Source organism: Sorex araneus, chromosome 1 (assembly GCF_027595985.1).
Source record: "Sorex araneus isolate mSorAra2 chromosome 1, mSorAra2.pri, whole genome shotgun sequence".
Lineage (NCBI taxonomy): Eukaryota > Metazoa > Chordata > Mammalia > Eulipotyphla > Soricidae > Sorex > Sorex araneus.
Genome location: NC_073302.1, coordinates 191,503,437 through 191,531,142, shown reverse-complemented (window position 1 = coordinate 191,531,142; position 27,706 = coordinate 191,503,437). Strand labels below are relative to the sequence as shown.

At 41.0% G+C, this 27,706-nt stretch overlaps 2 protein-coding genes across 2 annotated transcripts in view; both read right to left on the bottom strand.

Annotated features, from left to right (window-relative positions):
- GCC2 (GRIP and coiled-coil domain containing 2) overlaps positions 1-1,097 on the bottom strand; it is a 61,400-nt gene extending 60,303 nt beyond the window's left edge. Inside the window, 1 exon segment of the mRNA XM_055132445.1 lies at positions 898-1,097. The gene's annotated coding sequence lies outside the window, so the exon portion shown is untranslated.
- An 11,338-nt stretch (positions 1,098-12,435) lies between these two features.
- SULT1C4 (sulfotransferase family 1C member 4) lies at positions 12,436-26,970 on the bottom strand. The gene is made up of 7 exons (XM_004621707.2): positions 26,652-26,970; positions 22,079-22,204; positions 21,118-21,215; positions 20,235-20,361; positions 19,930-20,024; positions 15,111-15,291; positions 12,436-13,759 (listed from the first exon to the last, which is right to left on the bottom strand). The coding sequence occupies exons 1-7, from the start codon at positions 26,803-26,805 to the stop codon at positions 13,644-13,646; spliced, it is 897 nt and encodes a 298-aa protein (XP_004621764.2). The 5' UTR covers positions 26,806-26,970; the 3' UTR covers positions 12,436-13,643.
- Positions 26,971-27,706: the final 736 nt, after the last annotated feature.

Genomic DNA, 27,706 nt, shown 5'->3' with positions numbered 1-27,706 from the left:
AGATGCTCAGGGGTACTCCTGGCTCTGCACTCAGGAATTATTCCTGGCAGTGCTTGAAGGACCATATGGGATACCGAGGATTGAACTGGGATCAGCTGCGTGCAAGGAAAATGCCCTACCCACAGTACTATCGCTCTGGCCCGAAGAGTAGAAATGTTTTATTTTAGGCCTCTTTATTTCTTTAGGCTAATGACCTTGTATTGCTAACATTTCTACTTACTCTAGGGGGGAAAAAAAACCATCGTACTGACAAGAACATATAATCCAAACAAAGGGGAAAAATACTTAGGAAGATGTGGCGGTGTGGGGAAGGTGGGGAGCGCCGGGCTTGTAGCAGTTCCTGGTAAGCCAGGCCGTGGTTGCACGTGCAGGGGTGAAGGATGAGGAGGCGGTGCTGGCTACACGCCGTCCTGCTCTGCTGGGGTCCCAAGGCCGCACCAGTCATGACCAGGAGAACAAGGGCGCCGGGACCACTGTCTAAAGGATGTGCCGAGCCCTGCCCTGCCCACCACGGGCGGGCTGTGCAAATCCCCTTAAGTTTACCAATACAAAGCTAACTGCAGGTCAGGTATGGTTTTTAGGTGACACAGAGAAATCATCAGAATGTTCAGAGACGAACCGATTCTAGATGAAACAAACGAAACTACCCGGGTTTTGAACCGTGCCGAGCCTAGTGCGAACCCGCTCCCGCACGTCTCGACTCAGCCTTCCGTAGGGGCGGCAGCTGCTTCTGGGCAAACCGCATCAGCTCTTCCTCGGGCACGTGTCCAGCTGAAAGGCGCGGGGGGTGACGCGCGAGCCCACGGCCCGGAACCAAGCGCCCCCACCCCGGCCCGGCGCCGGACTCCCGCCGCGCCCCCCGCCGCCGGGCCCAGCCGGAGGGGCCGCCGGCCCTACCTGGGATCTCGCCGTCCGGGGGCTCCTGCAACAGAGGCTGGTGAGGCTGTCCCGGCACGGCCGAGGACACAGGAGGCGGCGCGGGGGCTCCCTCGTGTCCCCCCGCGACCCCCGCTTCCCCCGCCTTTACCTCCAAGGCCGCCCGGCCACGGCACTTCCGCCTGCGCGGCACCGGTCGGCGCCCGCCCACAGCGTCTCCATAGCTACGACCCCGTGAGGTTGCGCTTCCGCTTTCGCGTCCGGAAGCGCCTCCCGTCTGGTCCGTGGCGCGTCGGCGCTCCAAGTCCACGTTCGGCCGGCGGGCTCGGGTGGCCCTGGAGCCCGGAAAGGCCGGGCCCGCGGACGGCGCCCCTCGCGCCGCCCCCTCCGCGCGTGCGGGCTGGGCCTGGCCACAGCGCGCCCCGACCTGCCCGGGGGCTCGCGTCTCCCGTTGGCAGGCGGCTCGGTGCCCGGAGCTCCGTCCTGATCCACGGCCTGCCCGCGCGAGGCCCTTTCCGGGTGCAGGCGTCTCCCGGTTGCTCTGACAGGGCCCCAGGACAGTCTGCCCCCAGGCCCACCCGCTGGTGGCGGGTGCGAGACACCCGTGCGAGGGCTGGGGCTGGGCGGCGGCGGAGCCAGGGTCGCTGGGGGACCCGCTGGGGGGTTTGCGCGCAGCGCCTGTTCCATCACGTCCTTCCTCCCTTAGAGTTAATACCCCCCGAGCCAAGGTATATGTGACTCAGTCCCTGCGGTTTGACACGGCCCAAAGGCTGAGAACACCGTGTAGTGTATCAAATCTGGCTGATTATTACTAAGTAGAGACTTAATTACCCAGTAGAAAAACATTAAGTACTGCAGAGATTATGGTGGTTTCCAGTATGTGTGCTTCCCTGCGATAGTACTGCCAGCACCATATCATAGTTCGTTCTAAGACTGTCTGTGAGGCTTATGTTTAGTGTTTGGTTTAGTGATAGTTCTCCCTTTGGGTATATACATACAGACAAAAATGTAGCCCTGGAGGACTGGAGACAGCAGGGAGGGCGTTTGCCTTGCACACAATTGAGCTGGGTTCAATCCCTGGCATCCCATATAGTGCCCCAAACACCTCCAGGAGTAATTCCTGAGTGCAGGGGCAGGAGTATCTCCTGATCATCTCTGGGCGTGACCCCACCTCCCCCCCAAAATAATTAACCCCAAAAAGAAAGAAATATAGCCCTGATTGCCATTGGCAAGTATTTGTTACTGTGATGAAAGGCAGCTTGAAAACAAAATTGATACTGAAAATTAAAAAGGCAGAGTATGAAGACACAAGACTGTCAATAAGGAATAAAGCTGGAGTTGTGATAAATCTGTGAGTCAATAAATATGCTTTAATAAGGAAGATAGTATTTGGATTTGCCATTACATGTAATGAAGCAGCATTTTTTCTTTTTTTAAAATTCTATTGAATCACGTGAGATAGTTACAAGCTTTCATGTTTGGATTACAATCACACAATGATCAAACATGTAGCCACATTCCCCACCATCAATATCCCGGGTATACCCCCCTTCCCACTCTCCCCCTGCCTCTATGGCAGACAATATTCCCCATACTCTCTACTTTTGGGCATTATAGCTTGCAACACAGACACTGAGAGGTCATCATGTTTGGTCCATTATCTAACTTCGGCACACATCCCATCCCAACTGATTTCTCCAGCCATCATTTTTCTTAGGGATCCCTTCTCTATTCCATCTGCTTCTCCCCTCTGCTCATGAAGCAGTCATCCAGCTATGGGGCATTCCTCCTGGCCCTTATATTTACCATTCTTGGGTGTCAGCCTCATGTGATGTTATTTTATACTCCACAAATGAGTGCAGTCCCTCTATGTCCCTCTCTTTTTGACTCATTTCACTTAGCATGATACTCTCCATGTTTACCCATTTATAAGCAAATTTTATGACTTCATCTCTCCTAACAGCTGCATAGTATTCCATTGTGTAGATGTATCAAGGTTTCTTTAACCAGTCATCTGTGTTAGGGCACTCGGGTTGTTTCCATATTCTGGCTATTGTGAACAGTGCTGCAATGAATATATAGGTACAGATGTCATTTCTACTGTGCTCTTTTGCATCCTCTGGATATATTCCCAGAAGTGGTATTGCGTGGTCATATGGAAGCTCAATTTCTAGTCTTTGAAGGACTGTCCATATTGTTTTCCAGAAAGACTGGACCAGTCAGCATTCCCACCATCAGTGAAGGAGCGTCCCTTTTCCCCCACATCTGCGCCAGCACTGGTTGCTTTTGTTCTTTTGAATGTGTGCCAGTCTCTGTGGTGTGAGATGATATTTCATTGTTGTTTTGATTTGCATCTCCTGATGACTAGTGATGTGGAACATTTTTTCTTGTGCCTTTTGGCCATTTGTATTTCTTTTTTGAGAAAACTTCTGTTCATTTCTTCTCCCCATTTTTTGATGGGATTGGAGGTTTTTTTCTTATACAATTCTACAAGTATCTTGTATATCCTGGATATTAATCCCTTATCAGATGGGTATTGGGTAAATATTCTTTCCCATACTTTGGACTCTTTCTGTATTTTGGTCACTGTTTCTTTTGAAGTGCAGAAGCTTCTTAGTTTGATGTAGTCCCATTTGTTTACGTTTACTTTCACTTGCATGGTCAGTGCTGTTTCATCCTTAAAGATGCTTTTAGCTTTAATGTCATGGAGAGTTCTGCCTACATTTTCTTCTATGAACCTTAGAGATTCATGTCTGATATTGAGGTCTTTAATCCACTTTGATCTGACTTCTGTGCCTGGCATTAGACAGAGGTCAGAGTTCATTTTTTTGCAGGTAGCTATCCAGTTTTCTTAGCACCACTTGTTGAAGAGGCTTTCCTTGTTCCACTTTGCGTTTCTTGTTCCCTTGTCAAAGATTAAGTGGCCATATATTTGGGGGTCTGTGACAGGATATTCAACTCTGTTCCATTGGTCTGCACATCTGTTTTTATCCCAATACCATGCTGTTTTAATTACTACTGCTTTGTAGTAGAGTTTGAAGTTGGGGAAGATGACACCACCCATCTTCTTTTTTCCAAGGATTGCTTTAGCTATTCGTGGGGGTTTATTGTTCCATATGAATTTCAGGAGGGTTCTGTCTATTTCTTTGAAAAATGTCATGGGTATCCTGATAGGAACTGCATTAAATTTGTATAGTGCTTTAGGCAGTATTGCCATTTTGATAATATTAATTCTCCCTAACCATGAGCAGGGAATGTGTCTCCATTTCCTAGTGTCCTCCTTTATTTCTTGAAGTAGTGTTTTGTAATTTTCCTTGTGTAAGTCCTTCACCTCTTTGATTAAGCTGATGCCAAGGTACTTGATCTTCTGAGGTACTATTATGAAAAGGATTTTTTAAATGTCTCGTTCTTCTCTTTTATTAATTGTATATAAGAAAGCCATGGACTTTTGGATGTTGATTTTGTAGCCTGACACTTTACTATATCGACTTATTGTTTCCAGGAGCTTTTCTGTAGAGTCTTTAGGGTTTTCCAAGTATAGTATTATATCATCTGCAAGTAGTGATAACTTGATATCTTCTTTTCCTATCTGTATGCCCTTGATATCTTTTTCTTGTCTAACTGCGATGGCCAGGACTTCCAGTACTATATTGAGTAGGAGTGGCGAAAGCGGGCAACCTTGCCTTGTGCCCGATCTTAGAGGTAAGGCTTTTAGTTTTTCTCCATTGAGAATGATACTTGCCGTGGGCTTTTGGTAGATGACTTTGGCTATATTGAGGAAAGTTCCTTTGATGCCCATTCTGCTGAGAGTTTTCATCATAAACGGGTGCTATATCTTGTCAAATGCTTTCTCTGCATCTATTGATATGATCATATGGTTTTTATTATTTCTTTTATTAATATGATGAATTATGTTGATTGACTTGCGAATGTTAAACCATCCTCGCATTCCTGGGATGAATCCTACTTGGTAATGGTGTATTATCTTTTTGATGAGTCGTTGGATTCTATTTGCTAATATTTTGTTGAAGATCTTTGCATCTGTTTTCATCAGGGATATCAGTCTGTAATTCTCTTTCTTTGTGGTATCTTTATCTGTTTTTGGTATCAGGGTGATATTTGCTTCATAGAAACTGTTGTGATGTGTTTTTGATACTTCAATTTCCTGTAAAAGCTTAAAGAGGATTGGGAGTAAGTCCTCTTTAAAGGTTTTGAAGAATTCACTAGTAAATCCATCTGGGCCAGGACTTTTGTGCTTGGGGAGACTTTTTATTACTGTTTCAATTTCTTTGATGGTGATAGGTCTGTTCAGGTATTCCAGGTCTTCTTGGTTAAGCCTTGGGAGGCTATAGGAGTCTAGGAATTTATCCATTTCCTCAAGGTTTTCATGTCTCGTGGCATAAAGATTCTCAAATTAATCTCTGAGGATCCTTTAAATTTCTGTTGTAATGTCCCCCTTTTCATTTCTAATTTGGTTTATTAAGGTTTTTTTTCTCTCCCTTTTTTTGTGAGTCTTGCTAGAGGTTTATTGATCTTGTTTATTTTCTCAAAGAACCAGCTCTTGGTTTCATTGATCTTTCGGATTGTTTTTTTTGTTTCCATCTCATTAATTTCTGCTCTGAGTTTTATTATTTCCTTCCTCCTGTTCGGATTGGACTTCTTTTGTTGGTCATTCTCTAAGCTCTTAAGCTGTAAGGTTAGGTTACTTATGTGGGCTTGCTCCTCCTTCCTGAGGAATGCTTGTAGAGCTATGAACTTTCCTCTTAACACAGTTTTTGCTGTGTCCCATAGGTTTTGGTAACTCGTTTTCTTATTGTCATTCTTTTCCAGAAATCTTTTGATTTCTTCTTTGACTTCCTTTCTAAGCCACTCATTGTCCAATAGTGAGCTGTTTAATTTCCAGGTGTTTGATTTTATTTTCTGTTTGTGTGTGTGATTTATTTCTAATTTCAGCGCATCGTGGTCTGAGAAGATCGTTGATACAATCTCTATCTTCTTATTTTTATGGAGGTATGTTTTGTGGCTCAGCATGTGGTCTATTTTGGAGAATGTTCCATGCACACTTGAGAAGAATGTATATTCAGCTTTTTGAGGATGAAGTGTCCTGTATATATCTATTAAATCCCTTTCTTCCATTTCTACCCCCAGATGCTGTATGCCCTTGCTAAGCTTGAGTCTGGTTGATCTATCAAAAGGTCATAAAGCGGTGTTGAAGCCTCCCACTAGTATTGTGTTACTATCGATGTCTTTCTTCAAGTCTATGAGTAGTTGTTTTAAATACTTTGCTGGTCCTTCATTAGGTGCATATATATTTAGTATTGTTAATTCTTCCTGTTGTGCAAATCCCTTTATCAATAAGAAATGACCTGCACTGTCTCTTGTGACCTTCTTCAGTCTGAAACCCACTCAAAATTTTCTAGACCATCCCAATAGTCAGAACTCCCGCCTATCCCCATATCAGATAAGATAATTCTAACTCTGCCTCAGAACTACGAAAGTTAAAAAAAAAAAAAGTAGCATTTGACAACCTTAGACTGACAACAACTTACTTTGCCATGATTTGGTTTGCCGCTTTATATTAATAAAAGCGCTTTTTTTTTCTTTTTGGGTCACACCCGGCAATGCACAGGGGTTATTCCTGGATCATGCACTCAGGAATTACTCCTGGCGATGCTCAGGGGACCATATGGGATGCTGGGAATCAAACCCGGGTCAGTTGCATGCAAGGCAAACGCCCTACACGCTGTGCTATCACTCCAGCCCTTAAAAGCGCTTTCTTGACCCATCTTTAATAAGCAGGAAACAGGCTGATCAGGCTGGCAAGTGGGGGACAAAGTTCTAAATCTGCCAACGAGGATGATTTTGCCCTGGGGACTGCCCCTTTCTTTCTCAGTCTATCAGTTTTCTCCCTGCCATTCTTGAAGGGTCAGATCAGTCGATCAACTGTAAATATGAGCACATGTGCATGTGGTATTTGTAGTCAGTTTGTTGTCTGTCTGTCTGTCTGTCTGTGTGGAACACTTGAATGTTAGAGCCAGGTTGGAATCAGAAGTAGATATCCTTAGACCTGCGCAAGCAATATTATCATGAGAGGTTCGAGTGATATGCAATCCAGCAATTTAAAAGGTTTAGGTATTTTCGGACAGAGAAATTTAAATTCTCAATCTAAAATTCATATTGGGAAAACATTAATGGTTAGTAGCATCTGAAATTCTTTTGTTTTTCTTTTTGAGTCACATCTGGCAATGCACAGGGGTTATTCCTGGCTCTGCACTCAGGAATTACTCCTGGAGGTGCTCAGAGGACCATATGGGATGCTGGGAATCGAACCTGGGTCGGCCGGGTGCAAGGCAAATGCCCTACCTGCTGTGCTATCGATCCAGCCCCAGCTGAAATTCTTTTGAGCTTCAGAATCTGTACTATCTAGAAAGAGCTGCAAAACTAGAGCCTGAAACTAAAGTGAAATGAGAGCTCAGAGAATGCAAGGATTTATCTTACAAGCCTCAGCCAATTTTAATGAAAAATTGGTCTGCTTTCTAGAGTTATAAAATTGGTTGAAAACTTTTATCCAATCAGAGTTTAAAGAGATCAGGCTTTTGAGCTGAAATTTCAGACCAGCTTCAGGCCTTCTTGCTGAAGGGAAAAAAGTGAGTCACTTTAAAATCCTAGTGGCTAAAAACCACCACTTTGGCTTTAGTGACCTTGCAGCTGAACAGAAGCAGATGCCTCCCATCTCTTTTCCTTTCTCAGCAAGGCATGTGAAAGCTGAGAATGGGTGATAAATCACAGCCTTATGCTGATTCCAGTTTTGAAGTTAAGAAGTTGACATCTAAATGTTAAAAGTTTCGAATGCATTTTGAATAGAGAATATCCAGAAATCAAAATATGTATTTGTGGTAAAAAGGGATTTAAAGTTTAAAACATTCTGCTTTTTGGGTCACACCAGTGTTGCACAGGGGTTACTCCTGGCTCATGCACTCAGGAATTTCTCCTGGCAGTGCTCAGGGGACCATATGGGATGCTGGGAATTGAACCTGGGTCAGTCGCGTGCAAGGCAAACGCAAGGCTGTGCTATTGCTTCATATGCCAAAGTTTAAAACATTCTGGCAGAAGAGTTTTATCTCAAGAAGAATGAAAGGAAAAAAGGAGATAAACAGAAAACTAGAAGGAATATTTGACCTTCATACTAAGGCATTCATAGACAATCCAAAACTTTGTTCCCTTCCTCTATATTGTTATTTTCAAGGATTTCTTAAATATATAAGCTTAAACTGAATATGTGACTATTTGACTGGAGATAAAGTAAAAATTGAGGTTAGAATAATTTTTAAAAATACAAAATGAGAGGCTGGAGCGATATAGCAGGTAGAGCGTTTGCCTTGCACACAACCAACCCGGGTTCAATCCCTGGCATCCCATATGGTTCCCCAAGCACCATCAGGAGTAATTCCTGATCACAGATCCAGGAGTAACCCCTGAGCATTTCTGGGTGTGACCCAAAAAGCAAAAAAAAAAATGCACTCCACTGGACGTGATGAAGTGGGCAAAACTTTAGTTGAGAAACCCTAAAATGAGAATACTAATCAAACCAGAGATGCACAAGGCCTTCAGGAATCAATCAATATTTTTTGTTTGTTTTGGGGTTACATCCAGCTGTGCTCAGGGTTACTCCTGTCTCGGTGTCAGGGGTCACTTCTGGTAATGCTCAAGGGAGCATATATGTTGCCAGGGATGAAACCCAGGTCTGCCATTTGCAAGACAAATTCACTGTTTGCTATATAACGTTCCCTCTAGCCCCTAACAATTGAGTTTTATAGACCGAGATCATATCTGGGGCTCCAGGGGTGGGAATATCTGTGCTTCTAGGGTTTCTCTGCCCTGATATTTAGGCTTTGCAGGTGCCTGGGCCTGGTTGTGGGTACTTCAGTGATATTCAGGGGCACATAGGAAGTGCTGGGGTGGAGTACCAGGGACAAACTTGGTGGTACTGAGGAGACATGCCTTGACAAGGATTGAACTAAGGCCTTCTACATGCTAGGTATGCGCTCTACTACTTGAGTTATATCTCAGCAGCCCAGCCTTTCAATTTGACAGTAGTTCTCTGACAAGCTTATAACAGCTTTGCAAAACAGGTATGCTTTGTAACCATGTTATGGGGGTACTGAGTCCAAATGCCCAGAGGTAATTCTGGTGGAGAGTACCCACTCCCACCACCTGGAAGAAACTCTCCTCAACATAATAATTGCACAGAGATTTTGTCTGAAAGTCACACGTAACAAACTAGCCAGAACAGCAAGCAAGAATGCTATTCCAAAGTAGCAGGAATGCTAGAGCTTACATAAGATTTCAGTGAAGTCTTATTTGCATCACACTCAAATGATATGAATTTATGGCCTAGCCGATATAAACAACTAATGTATTAACAAAGTATATACAATCCCTGCTATTAAAAAGCCCACAGGCTCTGGCCTCCATTTTTATGGCAAAGTAGACAGTTTTCCTCAACATTGAGTGGGTGAGTATCGAATCTGCTCATTTGACTTGTAGCTCCAAAAACCGTGCATTATCAGGCTCTTGATTTTTATTTATTGTTTCATGAGAGAAAAGAATTTTCTTTTAGTTAGGTAATATGATTGGAATATTACTAAGATTTATGATATTCGTGTATTTACAACACTCCCCCCCACCACCATAGTGACAAACACCCTCCACCTTATCTTATTCTAGATCATCCCTTCATTTACCCCCCTTCTTCCACTTGTTGATAATCTCAGTTTTATAATTTAAGGCCAAGAAAGTAAATGTCATCGTTCAATACTGTCTGCTCCCTTGTTTTTTTCTCTGTATGCCAGAGATGAGTGAGATCATCCTGTGTTTACTCTCTTCCCTCTGACTTATTTCACTTAATACGATGCCCTCCAGTTCTAACCAACTTGCAACAAACTGCAAGATTCCATCTCCTCCTGCAGCTGTGAAGTATTCTACTATATATTGTAGGATAACATTGGTTTGTCCTTTCTCCGTTGCCACAACGAGCTTGGGTTTATTGGGACACACCCATCACAGTGCTCCTGAGTCACTCCCATTCCTCTGTGCTTATCTGTAACTTCTCTGTGCTCTCTTCCCCAACCAGTTAATCACCTTTTCCCCCTAATCAGACTTAACTTGTAAGGTCAGACCCTTCTAGGACACTGAACTTGTATTATAGTTAATATTGCCTTTCTTCTCTCCTTATATCTTTTGGATAGTTTACTTTAAAGCAATGTCCTTTTTGTATGGACAAAGGGAAACAGTTAATATTAAGCTTTTGTAACTTGGGAGTTAATTGTCTCTGAACAATACACACTCCTGGGCATCTGCTTTCTCTACTTTAGCCTCAGTTGCCCTTAGTTCCTAGCACCCCAAAAGCAGGGTCCCGACAAGGAACTAAATGGACCCAGGGCAAGCTGTGAGCTTCTCTGGCAATGAAATGAGCCAGGCCAAAGTGCCACAATACTTAACTATAAGTTAAGAGCTTGGTCATGCACAAATACTGTCATGATCCAAAAAGTAACCATGAGACTAGGACCCTGCTAGGGATAGGAAAGACTAATCTGGCATGAGCACTGTAGCCTGAGATCAAGATGACCCCAGGAGAGCAATTCTATAAGCTTAATGTATCTTTTTTTTTCCACTTTTGGGTCACACCCGGCGGTGCACAGGGGTTACTCCTGACTGCACTCAGGAATTACTCCTGGTGGTGCTCAGGGAACCATATGGGATGCTAGGAATCGAACCCCGGTTGACCGCATGCAAGGCAAACGCCCTACCCACTGTGCTATTGCTCCAGCCCCATATAAGCTTAATGTATCTCTTACTGTGTCCATACAAAATGATTATTATGAATGTTTATATGTTTGTTGGAAAAGGAGAGGAGAAACACTCTCCTTGGTGTTTCAAGGAGAGAAACACTCTCCTTGGAGAAACATTCTCCATGGGATTCTGCTCTTGGGTGGGTGGTCCTGCTGAAGAGAATTGGTCCTAGAAGAAGCTTCCCCTGAGGGAAAGACTCTACCTCTTTTGATTGTATGACCACACCTATGTGTAATTATTACCCCAACCCCTCATGCTTTTTTTTTTTTTTAATTTTTTTTTAAAATTTATTTATTTTTAATTAGAGAATCACTGTGAGGGTACAGTTACAGATTTATACACTTTTGTGCTTATACTTCCCTCATACAAAGTTCGGGAACCCATCCCTTCACCAGTGCCCATTCTCCACCACCCGTAAACCCAGCGTCCCTCCCACCCTCCCCAATCCCATCTCCCCCCCACCCCACCCTGCCACTGTGGCAAGGCATTCCCTTCTGTTCTCTCTCTCTAATTAGCTGTTGTGGTTTGCAATAAAGGTGTTGAGTGGCCGCTGTGCTCAGTCTCTAGCCCTCATTCAGCCCGCAACTCCCTTCCCCCACATGGCCTTCGACTACAATGTAGTTGGTGATCGCTTCTCTGAGTTGACCTTTCCCCGGAACGTGAGGCCAGCCTCGAAGCCATGGAGTCAACCTCCTGGTACTTATTTCTACAGTTCTTGGGTGTTAGTCTCCCACTCTGTTATTCTATATACCATAGATGAGTGCAATCTTTCTATGTCTGTCTCTCTCTTTCTGACTCATTTCACTCAGCATGAAACTTTTCATGCCCATCCACTTGACTACAAAATTCTTGACCTCCTTTTTTCTAACAGCTGCATAAAGGTATCTTCAAACGTGACACGGAACTAAGCAATCTAGTAAAAACCCCTCATGCTTTTTGATTTAACTAGGCTGTAAGAGGGGGCTGGGGAATACAGAGCGAGAAGAATGAAGCAGGATCCAGAAGAGAATGAAGTAGCATGGGGAGGAAGAAGCAGGAGGAGAATCAGAGGAGAATGGAGATGGGAATGGAATAAACTGCACTGACACCAACCAGCCTGGCCCTTATTCCTTCCTTTGCCTGCCCGTTGCCATTGGCCTCCCTGGGGTGCGGGAAGTGGCTTGAGACTACTGAACACAAGCACGGGAGAGATAGAGCGCCATGGCCTTTTAGTTAATATACAGTGTATATATTCCAAAACTTCTTTATTCATTTGTCACTGGACATTTGCGGTGTTTCCATACCTCAAATGGTTTCCATACCATGCCTCTTGTAGCAAGCACTGCAGTAAACAGAGGAGTGTGTGTATCTGTTTAGATTAATGCTTTGACATTTGGGGGCTAGAAGCCAGTAAGTGAAGCTGCTGGAGCAAATGGAAGCTCTGTTCCTGCCTTAAAAAGCATTCCATCCTGTTCCACAGAAGCTGAGCCAGGCTACAGTCCTGACAACGGTGTTTGAGGGCTCCTTTTTCACCACTTTCCCTCTGAGAACCCTGGATTTCTTTTCTTTTTAAAATTTTATACTGAGCGTATCTCGCCTGCACAGCAGAGCCTGGCAAGCTACCCATGGGGTATTCAATATGCCAAAAACAGTAACAACAAGTCTCACAATGGAGACATTACTGGTGCCCGCTCAAGCAAATTGATGAGCAACGGGATGACAGTAATACAGTGACAGTGATATTTAAAAACATTTAATCTTTAAATTTAATTTATTTTTTAAGCAAATCACCAAGAGATATGCAGTTACAAAGCTGTTCATGATTGGGTTTTAGTCATACAATGTTCCAACACCTGTCCCTTCACCAGTGGACATTCCACTTCTCTCTCTCTCTCTCTCTCTCTCCTTTTGGGCATTATGATTTGCAATACAGGTACTGAAAAGTTACCATGCATATCCCTTTCCCTACTTTCAGCACTCAGTTCTTGTCTAGAGTGATCATTTCCAACTATTACTGTCATAGTGGTCCCTTCTCTATCCTGTCCTCCTCCACTCCTCATAACACCCCCCTCCACACGCATACTGTGACAAGCTTCTAATCATGGCTAGTCCTCTTGGTCCTGGATTCACTGTCCTTGAATATTAGCGTCATCCTATATATTTTTTAGATCCCACAAATGAGTGCTGTTATTCCATGTCTGTCCCTTCCTCTACTTCTGATTTATTTTGCTCAGCATGATACTCTCCATGTCCATACATTTTTAAGTTACTCTATGGTTACTTTGATACCAAGAAATTGCTAAAAGAGGCTTTCTCTTAAGTCCCTCTTCTCTCTTGAACAAATGTCTCACTCACTTGCCTCGCCATTTCTGTGCTTATTTCCACTCTGGAAAAGACTGTGCTCTTTCCAGTATTCCTCCCTCTCTCTTTTTCCTCACATGTTTCCAAATAAGTTTCAAGAAACTTTCTTGTTTCACAAAAAAAATAAACAAACAAATAATTGCTTGAAGATATAGACACTTTAAAATATTTTAGTACTATGGGGTACTGGAGTGATAGTACAGTGGGTTTAGGGCACTTACATGTGGCCGACTGGGTTTGATCCCAGCACCCCATATGGTCCCCTGAGCACCAACAAGAGTGATTCCTAAGTGCAGAGCTAAGGAGTGATCCTTAAGCACTATCTATCAGATACAGCCCCAAAGATGACATATATGTACACATATATATTTTTAATATGCTGACAACTTACTAGTGATCTACTGAATACCAAGTAAAAGGAAGATAACAATAATATATTGATTATACCTACTAATTTATTGGACCTCCCTTTACCTGAATACAATATGTATTCTGATTAACAACCTTTTATTGTTAATATTTTGTTATATATTGAATAATGAACTAAAACAATTTAATTCTTCTTCTTCTTCTTCTTACTTGAGTTGGAATTGGAAAGTTAGACTTGTGTCAGCCATTTTCTTCTTGTAGTCCTCATCAAATATCTCATTCTGAGCCACAGTAAAATGATTCTTCCAGTCTCCAACTGCCCCTGAAATAGTCATATAGGAGGGTAAATAATCATTGGAAAATTTTGTGCTTTCCTAGTCTCCTGTTTCTTGGTTTCTATTCCACCTTCCAGGAAAAGCTACTGGCAGAATAAAAATTATTACTCTTGATATCCAATCACTTTCTCATCCTGAAGGAAAGAATTTCTTAGTTCTAATCGTGAGTCATGGACAGCTTGAGCCATCTGAATGGGAAAATGAGAAAATAACATGAAAATCTCTATCCTGAAGGGTTTTTTCATCTTTCCCTTGATTTCTCACACATCAAAAATCATGATAGTTTTTATGTCAGGGTCTTCCACGCTGTAGACAGACAAAAGGCAAAAGGAGATCCCGTTTTAAGGATCTCCTTAAGATTCAGGTACGGTTTTATTTATTTATTTATTTATTTATTTATTTTGCTTTTTGGGTCACATCCGGCTATGCACAGGGGTTACTCCTGGCTCCTGGCTCTGCACTCAGGAATCACCCCTGGTGGTGCTCAGGGGACCATATGGAATGCTGGGAATCGAACCCGGGTTGGCCGCGTGCAAGGCAAACGCCCTACCCGTTGTACTATCGCTCCAGTCCCTTTTTTCAGGTACAGTTTTAAGGAGGAAAAAGAAAATGTCTATATTCTCCTGTTGTAATCCCATTTTTCCCCAGATTTCTTTTACTTCAAAGTGCTTGCTTTTATTTTGTGTATTAGTTATTATTTATGCCTAGAATAGAATTTTCCTAATGGATGGAATTTCTGTGATTCTTGTTCACTTCTCTGAAAATCACCCTGGTATTTGTTACATAGTACCCATTTCTGAGTGGATAAATCTAACTAATAAGGTATTCAACAAATGAGTTCTTTAATCCACCTGACTTTATGTGTTTTCACCTTATTTGCCAGAATTTTGGATGGAATATGGGGATGAACCGGAGGAGTAAAGACACCAAATTCATAATACATTTGTAGCTAAATCTGTGTTTACTTAAGTACTTCTTCCATTATCACCAGGTGTTATTTTTCTTAACCATAGAAACTAAATATTCACAAAAATTGAAATATCGAGTCTTTTCATTTTTTCCCTTTTTTTCTTTTTAAATTTTGTTTTCTTCCTTCTCCTCTTTCCTTCCTATCTCTTTTTTCCTTACCTTATTTTTCCCTTCCCTTCCTATCTTTCTCCCACACCTGCCTATGCTTGGGGCTTGTTCCTGGCTCTATTCTCTGTGCTGGTCGTGCTTGAGGAATGAATGAGGTGCTAAGGATTGCTCTGGAGTTGGTCTGATACCTTAATCTCTATCTTATCTTTTCGACTCCAATACCAGACTAAAAGAATCACAGTCAAAAGAAAATGTAAAAACCTTTTCTCATGAAAGGAGAAATAGAGTGATTCATGATTTCAGTAGGAATCGATGAGTAGTTTGCCATTGGATTCAGCTTCATAACATCAAATGCAGTGTGATGGACAATTTTATCTAGAGTTTTATCATCCAAGTCCTTTCCAATAAATTCTGCCAACTTCTGAATTTCATGCTTTGGGTTCTATAATCAGATTAAGAAGAAAAGCAAATATGGACATAAATTAATCAGTTAAAAATAATAAGTGCTCTCAAAGACAACAGTACATGAAAGCTGGTCTATAAAACTGAGCTTACTATGGGTGGCGAAGGAGGAGGGAAGGGGAGGGCATGAAACTGAGAAAATGACAAAGGGAAGCAAACACTCTGGTGGAGGATGTGGTGTTGATGTTGTATGCATGAAGCCCTTTCGATTAACAATATTGTAAACCATAGTGTCTCAAAATTAAAATATTGATGAAAAGATTAAAATAAGACCAAAATGTATGTAAAAAATTGAAATCAACTGATAGTAATCAGTGGCATAATATGAGTTAAACAATTTTGAAATCTTATATATGGTCAACTTTTTAGAAATGACTCATTTTAGTTAATAACTCATATATATTTATTAATAAATTAGTATTATTAAGATTTCTTGCCCTTAATATTAAAGCATCAGCAGACTAAAGTTGGTGAAACATTTAACACATAATAATGGATAGTTGGCTGAGTCAAGAGTTGTATCCTAATGTCTTGCAAGTCAGTCATGGGAGCACCATTCCCAAGGCCATATCATCTGAGTATTGCTCTGATACTGTAGGTGAACATCACTTACATGAAGTTTTGCTACTCTGAGTTTGAAAACACACTTTCTTATATGGTCTTCTTAGTTTGCCATGTAGAGCAAACTGTTCCTTCATACAACTCTGCCATAATATTTCTTAATGAAATGTTTATATCTGGGATTCTGTCATTAACTAACTTTCTGTGATTAGCTAATCCTGCGATTGGTTAACTCTCTCAACTAAAATAGTACATATATCTGACGTGCATTCTTCGTGGTATGGAAAATTAAAGTCTCCTTTAAAAAAATAGTTTTTGATTCATACCCAGAAATGCTTCAGGGGTTACTCCCGGCTCTAAACTCAGGAATTACTCCTGGTGGTACTCAGGGGTCTATCTGAGGATTGATCCCTAGTTAAGAGTGTGCAAGGCAAGCTCCTTAATCACTGCACTGTCTCTCTGGTCCAGAGTTCCCTTTTGGACACTTTCCCATCTTTTAGAAACTTTTAACATTTTTGGATGAAATACAGGAGGAGGATGTTTCATAAGGACATCTTCCTACGTAAATCAAATTTACTCATGGTTCTAAGAACACTAGAGATGTAATAACTTACCTCTTTTTTAAGAAAACAGTTGATTTAAAAACAAAACGAAACAAAAACCAGGAACCAGAGAGCCAGAGAGATAGTACAGAGGGTAGGTGCCTGCCTTGCATGCAGCCAGCCTGGGTTTGATCCATGGTACTGCATATGGTCTCCTGAGTATTGCCAGGACTGATCCCTGAGTATAGTGTAAGCCCTAAGCACTACTGTGGATGGCCCCAAAGGCAAACAATAACAGCAAAGACCAAAACTCACAGATACATAGAGAGAGAGCAGACTGGTGGTTGTCAGATATGGGAATGGGGGAGGGAAGGAAAAATGGGCAAAGATGACAAAAAACTTATGAACTAAACACATCATGGGAAGGCATTGTGTAGCATGGTCAAGATCATAAGTGACACCAAATTACATCTTTGAAAGTTGGTAAGAGAGTTTGTTTTAAAAGTCCTCATCAGAGAGAGAGAGAGAGAGAGAGAGAGAGAGAGAGAGAGAGAGAGAGAGAGAGAGAGAGAGAGAGAGAGAGAAGAAAAGCACCTGCGACAGAGGCAGGATAGGGGATGGGGAATAGGAGGTGGCAGGAGGGAACCTGAGGACACAGATGCTGGGAACTGTGCCCTGGTGGAGGGATGGGACGGATGTTTAGGACTGAAACCTAATCATGAACAGCTTTGTGTCTATCTCATAGTGATTTAATATAAATTTTTTTTAAAAATCATGCTAAATAAGAAAAAATAAAAATAAAGTTCTCGGTTTTCTTTTCTGCCGCCACGCGAGATCGACCCCGGAGGCAACTGAACCACTTTGGACACGAGCAGCGCCCCCCAAATGCCTCCAAACTGTGTGCTCGGAGCTACTGGCCCAGGCGCTGCCAGCGAGTGATGCAATTACCAAAAGAATTTTCCCTGGACTTCATGTAGAAATCCAAAACCGCGTGGCTGCAATAGACCTAATATCTCTTGATTGTCAGCAACGTGTAAATGTTCCTTTTTAGCAGGGCCTACCATGGGGGGAAACTCCAAACAATAGTACTGAGTTTTTTGTTGAAGGGTAAAAGATTTTAGCGATAGAATTTTAGGCAGAATTTTCCCTGGACTTTATATAGAAACCCAAAACCGCGCGGCCGTGACAGCCTAATGTCATCTAATCATCAGCAATATGAAATGGTTCCTTTGTAACGGGTTGAACTTTGGGGGGAACATAATAGGGTTAAATTTTGTAGTGACGTGTAATTTCTGGCTGTACTTTCCCTGGACTTTATACAGAAATTCAAAGCCGCGAGGCCGCTGCCATGGCTGCGCAACCTAATGTCATTTAATCATCACCAATAAGAAATGGTTCCTTTGTAATGGGTTGGACTTTGGGGGGACCATAATAGGGTTAAAGTTTGTAGTGACGTGTAATTTCTGGCTGTACTTTCCCTGGACTTTATACAGAAATTCAAAGCCGCGAGGCTGCTGCCATGGCCGCGCGACCTAATGTCATTTAATCATCACCAATATGAAATGGTTCCTTTTTAACGGGTCGGACTTTGGTGGGAAATCCTAACAAGAATAGTAAGTCTTTTGCTGAATATTGAAGGCAATCAAAGTGGCAGCCATCTCTATAGACTGAACTAAGCCATATCCCCACGCCGGCTGAGAAGAAATATCCTTTCTTGGGAAGAAACGCGGCGTGGTGTTAACCATAGTATGATGTCCATTAAGCTGACACGGACCTGGTGGCGTGGGAATGGGATACAAGGGAATAAATTATTATGTACTTGGAACAGCGGGACGCTGGTGGAATCTCGAGCCGGGGCTGATACCAGCATATTACTTTTGGTTCCAGAAACTGCTGGAAGACATTCTACCAGACTATCAACTAAGCCAGAGCCCCACGCCGGCTAATGACGGGAAATAACCATCTTTTTTCATTTTTTTTTTTTGCCCTTTGTCAGGCAGCGTGGTGATTACTAAACAGGCGTGAACTCGGTGGCGTGGGACGAGGCGGGGGGGAAAAAATAGAAAAGTTATGTAACAAACAGCGGGACTTAATATCTCTACATTCTCAGCAATGGAGAGCTATCAAATGCTTCCTTGACAGTAGGACTGTCTTTTCTTTTTTGGGGGGAAACCCTAGCAACAATAGTGAGTTATGTGTTGAAACATGGAATGTAACCAAGATAAAGCCTAAACGAAGTGAAACTTATCACTTACAAGGGCGGGGACTGGGGGGGCGGGAGGGGGTGGGAGGTATAATGGGGTGGTTGGTGATGGAATATGGGCACTGGTGAAGGGACGGGTGTTTGAGTATTGTATAAGTGACATGGTCTTGAGAACTATGTAACCCTCCACATGGTGATTCAATAAAATTTAAATTAAAAAAATAATAAAGTTCTCATTATAAGTAAAATTTTGTAATTATGATTGGTCTAGTGTTCTGTCAATCAATTCTGGAAGCATTTAATAATATATACCAATGTCAAATAATCATGTGGTACGTTTGGAACTAAAACACAGTATATCTCAAATTATTAAACTCAAACTATTATATCTCAGTAAAAACTAGAAAAATGATTTTACTATATTTTGTAGAAATAGCTGACAAATCACAAGTCATTAATAATTGCCATCAGTGACTGACTCTTAAGTAGTACATCTAAATCTATCCATATATACAAAGCTTTTGAGAATTTCACTAAAGCACACTTATTTAGCACATCTGGTGTGGACTCTGAGATAGTCCTAGTCTGGGAAGCACCTTTGGGGTACCAATGTTTTCGATGATAAATACAGAAGCAGAAACCATAATTCTTTATGTATTTCTGTCTTTAGTAGAGTCACAGCAGGTCGATGAATAGTTATCATTTACTATCTATAAAAATAATGACTAATGATAACTAGTAGTTATTCATGTGAGTTCATAGGGTAATATATATTACTATTTCCTTACTTATGTAAGCCTAGTGTCTAAGAAGTATCTTCATCATGAATAATTGCCATTAATAAAAATAATACTTAAATATTTTTTAGTCTTAGTTTACTAGTACCTTCCATTACAACATAATTTATTAAGCTGTTTCTTAAAACTATGGTGTTCATTGTAGGAGTACTATAATAATTACTGATGAAAAAACAGTGTACCAGAAAAAAATTTACATTTAAAATTATTTTAAAAATTCCTCCCAAACAGAATTAAGAAAAAATGTTTTTAAGGGAAAAAACCTTATTTTGCTATATTTGCCTATCAGAAAATTATGCATTGTTGTACTCCAAGTTACAGGAAGCTGTAAATAAGAATGTAATGTATCACCTATATATGATGATTATATGATGAATCGTGGAAAGATATAGAAAATTAAATAAAACAATTTTCTGTTCTCTATTTTAATGTATGAGTCCCCACTGGAGTCCATAATTACAACTTAAATGTTGTATGGTGAAATGCACATGTGAGATGTACTATAAATATACTACCTTCTTCATATCCTCATAGAAGAGGTAGAGAATTCGGTGTGCATCTTTGGCTTTCCACCATCCTTTCACATGGTCATGCCAAGAACCCCAGCACACTGCAAGATTAGACAAAAAGTCAACAAGTCACAGAAGTCCACCAGCAAGTATCCACTGAAAGCAGAATTCCTGAAGAGAGGGAGACTGTTATATTGTTGGTTCTGTCATATTTAAGAAGATAGAAATCTTGCTTCTATAAATAAATTATTCATCATAGAGCATTTGAGGACTCTAAGAAAGGAAAAAAAAACAATACTGAATTCTCTTACCTTTTCCAGTCAGAAAGTTCTCAAAATACTCTTCCCAGGTTCCTGGATCAGGAAGTGCTTTATTCATCCTTTGGAAATGGTAGTAAGACACCATATTGTCCTTGGGATTTCTAGCTACATAGATTATCTGATAGGGTTTAGGTGGGGTTGGAATGAAAGGAAGGGAGACACAAAAACAGTATTAGACCTACATATGGCTGTGCATTACAAAAAAAAATACACATTTTTTCCATATGCTGCTTTCTTTTGATCTTGGCTTTAAATGTTTAAGTTTAAATTTAAACTATTTTATAAAGTCACTATGATTTATGAAGTTTGTTTATATAGTATTTGGGCGTATAATGTTCCACACCATTCCCACCGTGGGTGTGGTTCTATCCACTGATGTCCTCGGGCTCTTTCCCACCCTCTGACCTGACTCCTTCACAGGTATATTTTAAATTCTGGTTTTTGTAGTTTGGGGCTCATGCTTGCAGTATTGTTGGTGTCGTGGTTTATATAGATACCTCACCTCTATGCCACCTAGGTGCCTCTGCCCCTGCCCTTATTACCTCCTTTCCACTTCTTACTTCTCTCAGTTTTCCTTTCTTATTTTCATTTCTGTACTCTAGGGTTAAGGGCAATCTAGGTATCCTCTTTTTGATATCTTGCACTCTTGTCCCGTTATTCTATATACTACAGTAAGTGAGATTATTTTGTATTTATCCTTTGGTCTCGGCTTTTTGTTGGAGTTACAAAGAAATCATGTCATGTGAATATTCACTATTGTGAAGATGGGAACCCTTCCTTTCTTTAACACCAATGAGGTGTGTTCAGAGGAAATTGACTTCATAACACAGGATGGTTCTAATGAATCCAACTCTGAATAACTTTTGTCCTTTACCTTACAATTTTTCTCTAGAATGGATGGTGGCAGCAAGTGAATAGGAAGATGTGTTTTCAGGGTCCGTGGTGAGGGCATTTCATTAGCCTGTTCCAAACCTGTAAAATTGATTTTTGATCATTTCCTGCAATTTTTATCTATTAATATTACTGCTGCTTCCATTATTACTACTAAGGAATATCTCAAGGCAACAATAAGAGCACTGTAAATCTTAATATGTCTGTGAATGAAATTTTGGGCTAAAACATTACTAAATTGTAATAAACAATAAATGAATCTACTGTTCATAATTAAATGAACAAAAATTTAAAAATTCAGGTCTTTGCACTGAGATAATCTTTTTTAAGCTCAACCAGATGGAGAAAATTAATTACTAATTGGAGAATCAAACCGCAAAAAAAAAAAAATAGAAATTCCATTAGAAAATGGCCAGAACAGAGTGATGACCAGGTATAATTAAAAAAATAAAAGTTATAAAATCCATAAATAGTTATTTGCCTAGAGTTAAAAAGAATTTTTTCAAAGTGGGGTATTCTTTTCTTTTTGTTATTAAAAAAAATTCCTTTTCACTTCCCTTTGCTCTGATGACTAAGTTACCAAATGCTTGGCTGTTCCACTCACACACTTGAGTGTGATGCTTGCAGAGGGTTGCACACTTAGTTGTGGTGCTCAGTTTTTTATTGCAGTGGTCATACATGCCTGGTTTTGGTGTGCTGAGATGCCATATGTTTTTGTGGTGATCACAAATCACAGTGTTTCCAGGATTGTGCTCAGCAGGTGAGAAGGGGCTTTAGATCGAAGCCCACATAATGCCTATAAGTGGCCTGAGGACTGTAACTCAGGCCCTGTACCACTGAAAGTCTGTGATATTTTTTAGATAGCATGAATCTAAGAACTAATTTTATGTAAAATTGTAAGTGTTTATTTACTATTATAGTCAATTGTGGCTACTTATACTTACCAGAGCCTAAGGATGGGATTATCCACTCAATGAAAGGAAATCGCTCATGAGTAGGAGCTCGTTGGCTCTGGTCAACATCACCTTCATTTTGGATTAAGTCCACTATCTCTTGAGTCCACGTTGTTCCTTATTTCACATGTAATATGAGGATGCATAGAGATTTATTACAGTGTAGTTCTTAAGACATGATAGGTGTTAGAAAAAAAAATCTGTGTGAATTTTAGAGCTAGGTTTATAATGCAGTTCAGAAAGCACCATTGTTAATTGATTTATATCTTATATTTTTATGATAAGAATTGTTATACAGACTGCTGTTTGAAGTGAATATTAGGTTGATAATGAACTTTTTTCTGTTGTGACCATTAATTCATATTATTTATTAATTTAGTTACACTGTTCTTTAAAGTGCCTTTCTCACCAGATTTTGATCAGCAGAGTAATCACTATAAGATTCTGGAACCCTCTGTTTCCTAAGCATGCTGCCTGAATGGGAGACACTAAATATACTGAGTTGACTGAGTGAGTAAATAATTGGCAACTGGACTTGATAGTAATATTGGCACTTAGTTTCCATGTTTACATCTTTCTCTATTTTACCCTTCTCAGGATTCAGTTGGTGAAAAGTGTATTTCTTTTTTTTTTTTTTTTTTTGCTTTTTTGGGTCACCCCCAGCAATGCACAGGGGTCACTCCTGGCTCTGCACTCAGGAATCACCCCTGGCGGTACTCAGGGGACCATATGGGATGCTGGGATTCGAACCCAGCTGTGTGCTAGGCAAACACCCTACCCGCTGTGCTATCACTCCAGCCCCGAAAAGTGTATTCCTTAAACTCATTTGCACCAAGATTCTGAATAACATTCAGATTTTGCCAATAAAATACATTGACGTGATATGTGGAAGGCAGAAGAGAGGTAAAATCATTCTTCCTAAATAATGGCAGCTGCTGGTGAATCCAGCAGATAAACTATTATAGCGTATCCCCTATTTGCTGTTTGAAACCAAGAAATTGAATTATTATTGTGCCACTATCTCCTAGTTTCAGTGGTTTTTGTATACTGCTGATTCTGGCTGATGTTTATTGACTTTATCTCTTGATAAAGATCTTTTGCATCAGACACTGTGACACAATCCATGTTGGAAGGATGTTTAGTAATTGAAAAATGTTTTTCTAAATCCCAAATCTGGCTGATCTACATTCTGTGACATCACTTTTCATTATAGATTCCCTCTTTTATACTCTCAAATGGATGCTTTTATGACTATGGGGGAGGGGCATATATTAGAAAGCGATAAAAAAATATTTTATTTTTATTTTAAAAATCAAATTTTGTTTTATCGTTTTTGTTATTTGACTAACGCAATCATTTACTCTCTTTAGTAAAAGATTGCATTTTTTATTAAAAATTATTTTACCCCTTTGCAAATAAATAGTTATTTATAGAGGGACAGAGGAGCCGCAGGAGCCCCGCCCTGCAGGGGACTGGCTCTTGGGAGCCTCGTGCCAAGATTACATCTGTATGCTAAATTAGTTTACATTTTCCAGAACCAACTCATTTTCACAGTATCACAGTATCCTGTTAATCACCGATTTCTCGGGCGGGCTCAGTAACATCTCATTTCGTCCTTTCCCTGAGATCTTAAAAGTCTATCTCAACTCGGCCCTCCTAACGATGTTGCACTGGGGCCTCTTCAGGGTCAGGGGAATGAGATCCAGCTTGTTAGTGGATTTTGCATATGAATACACCCTGGGAAGCTTGCAAGGCTGTCCCACGTGGGCAGAAAACTCTCAGAAGACTGCCAGTTTCTCCTAGAGGGAGAAGTAGCTTCTGAGAGCTTGCTTTTAAGTCTCTCTCTGGATGTTGGCCGTTGATGGGTTTACACACACCTGGGTTCCTCTGCCGGTACCTTCATGCATGAGACCTGTCCGACGTGTAGAGAGGAGCCTCCAGCATGGCTGTAGCTAGGTTCTGGTGGTCTCCGGGAGCTCTGCTCGGGGTGGGGAGGGAAGCTGGAGCCCATCCCCTCCGAGGGGCCCCGGGGAAGACAGCCAGGCCTGTGGGCAAGAGACTCTATGCCGGAACCAACTCATTAAAAAATATTTTTTAGCTTTTCATCCAAAGAATGTTAGCGCTATCTGTGCTCGTTTTACATGTTTATTCTGAATTTAAAGCCTCGTGCTAATACTGGTGTTTATTGAAGCATCACCAGAAGTTTGAGGATGACTAGAATGAATGACCCTTAAAGAGGTCAGTGATTTTGTGATGATCTTTTCTCGGTTCATTCAGAGTCATGAGTGAAAGTGCAATGGATCGGGCGCTTTTCTTGCTTGTCGCCAGTCCCACCTGTGCCCAAACCTGCCGGAGTAAAGCAGCCTAGCGTGGGAATGCTGGATCGAAGCCAGGTTCTGCCGTTCTCATTTCCATTTGCATCTAGTAAATACAGGGATTTTAATGTATAAGGTTTTGATGATGGCTAAATATTAATTAGTTGACAAGTATTTTGAGTATGTTTTTAAATTATTGAAGCTCCATTAACCCTAGAACTATGAAAAGTGTAGCACTATAGCACTGTTGTCCCATTGTTCATTGATTTGCTCCAGCAGGCACCAGTAATGTCTCCATTGTGAGACTTATTGTTACTGTTTTTGGCATATTGAATATGCCACGGGTAGCTTGCCAGGCTCTGTCATGTGGGCGGGATATTCTCTGTAGCTTGCCGGGCTCTCTGAGAGGGGTGGAGGAATTGAACTGGGTCAGCCATGTGCAAGACAAATGCCCTACCCACTCCAGCCCATGTAAAGTGTAAATTGACCAAATAATTTTTTGGAGGCTAAGAGGGGCACACCAAGTGGCCTAGGGGGTTACTTCTGTGTCTAGGGACTCTGTAGTGCCAGAACTAACTGAAAGCTCCCTTAGGCTAGACACATGCTTGAACTCTTTGAACCATTTTTTTTTTTTTTTGCCAATGAACTAAATTTTAATGTTCACACATTGCAGGTAGAAAACAAAAATATTAGACATACTGAGAGATTAGGGTGATATTCAAGCAATGATATGTGACCCTTACCAATAATGATGAGATAGGAATAATTGGGGACAGGGTAAATAGGCAGATGCAAGGGTTTTTTTTTTTTTTAACCCTGAGAATAACGGTAAATGGAATATTGTGTGGGCCAAACCTGATAAATGACCTAGTAAATGGTTAAAATCATGGTCCTCTTGAGTATCCTGCCTGTCTCAGTTCAACATCTTGTGGTCTTCAGGCTCAACAACAAGGTAAAAAATATACCCAGTACTTAAAAGGGGTGCCTGGGATTATCAATACAATGGAAAATATTGTAGAAAGGTCATCTCCCTTTCTACATAGGTGTAAATAAAGGGAACTCCCCTTCTTTGTGGGAAACTCACTCTGGGATCCGCCCTGGAGCTTTCCTTCCTCTGTTAAATTAAACTGTGTGGATCTTCCAATGTGGTCTCTCTTGCTTCCAAACTCTGGTCGCTAAAAACAAAGGACTGACCCACTACGACAGTTACTTTTAGAAAATCACATTTAGAAAAATTAAATCTTTTAAAGATCCTTATGAGTAAGATTTGAAAATCAGGATGGTTATCCAATTAACAAATTAAAGTCTCAAGCTCCTGTGCCCTTGCAGAATTATTTTTTGTTTGGTTTGAGGTCACACCTGGCAATGCTCAGAGGTTAGTTCTGGCTCCACACACAGGAATCACTCCTGGTGGTACTCGGGGGACCAGATGAGATGCCAGGGATTGAACCTGGGTCAGCCACATGCAAGGCAATTGCCCTGTCTACTACTATCTCTCTGTCCCTGCTTGCAGAATTTTTTACTATGAATTTTAGAGTTAAAGAATGATTTAAACACAATCTAAGAAAGTACTTAGATTTAGATTGTAATTGTCTGTGTGTGTCTTGCTCTGTAATAGGAGTTAATGATAGAGCTTGATTTTGCAAAGAACATATATATGCAATTGTAAGGTCCATAGGTCTGGAATTCATGTAATTCCATATTCCAAAAAGAAATTCATATTTTTTGACCACCCCAATTTTTTTATGATCTAGTATTTGGACTTAAGTTATTCTTATTTAAAAAACAATTATTAAAGCAAGGATATATATTCACATCATACCATTGTGCAGAGGTAGAAATCAGAAGAGCAGTTCTCAGACACTGTGGAGCATGTGACAGACCTGACCTTGCAAAGCAGCCCAGAAGCAAAGCCTCGCAAGAGAGAGTATCTGGGCAAAGTTGTCAAGAAGACGTTGTCAGCCAGCACCGGGTATTTGGCCTTGATCAAATAAATCAGTGTGTTCAGCCCTTTTATTCTTTAGTGACTTACTTTTACACAAGTATGCTCTACAACAAAGGAAGAACTAAATCCTCAAAATTCGTACATCATTTAAACTTTCTTGTAGTTTCAGTTTCTATGAGTGGTTTATCACAAATCTATCTTGCTAGTAAACAGATTTCCACTCAAATTCATATTGGTTGTTTCATTATTAGTGCATATTCCCCACACCCCCATCTCCTTCACTCCCACCGCCTCTCTCACATACCTGCCTTAGGGTAGGTAGAAATAAGTAGATCATCAGGCTTGGCTTGGAAGTCCCAGATTTGATCCCAGGTATCACAGGTAGGTGTGGGTTGAAGAATTCCCTTAATGTAGTCGACAGTCATGCGTTCTGTTGCATTAAATTTCAAATTTTCCATTTTTTAGGGCCTTTAGTGTCAAAAATCAGATTCTGTTCCTGTTCCAGATAAAACACAGCCTCTCAGCACAGCTGCTTTCCTAATATACAGACAAAGCAACACTCAAATCACAAACCCTTCCTGTACACAGCCCTGAGAAAGCAAGTAATTAAGGGGAAAGTTAGCTACCGGCACACTGGCTCCAAAGTTCTTCGTTGTTTATAACTTTGTGCTTGAGTGGTTTCCTAATGAGCTTCCGCCTCCGCCCAGGCTGTGCTGTTAAATAAACTAGAGGTTTGCGTAATTCCTGGTGGCTTGGCACTGTTCAGCCTAAATCCTGTGCTGTATCAATTTAGGAATAATTAATTAATCCACGTTGCTTATATCTTATCTTTGTGTTCTTAAAAAAGTAACTCTTAACACTGTAAAACTTAACACTGTTTCTTTTGAGAATATTCAATTTATAAGTGGAATTTGCCCTTGGAATTGTGAGTTAACAGTGTAACTTCCCTGAAGGACTGAAGGGAATGTTCTCTAGACTGTTAACACTAAGTTACAGCACAATGTCTAAGAGAGTTAGCTCCTGTTGTTTCTTTTTTTTTTCTTTTTGGGTCACACCAGGCGATGCATAGGGGTTACTCCTGGTTCTACACTCAGGAATTACTCCTAGCGGTGCTCAGGGGACCATATGAGATGCTGGGATTCGAACCTGGGTTGGCTGCGTGCAAGGCAAACGCCCTACCTGCTGTGCTATCGCTCCAGCCCCAGCTCCTGTTGTTTCTTAAGAGTGAAATAAATAAATTTCCTTCCTTGTGCAGACTACTAAGTACCAACAGTGGTCTCTTCACAACCTTTAAAGTGAATATCATTTAGATAAAAATAGATGAAAACAACCATAGAGTACCCTAAGATAGGATACAGA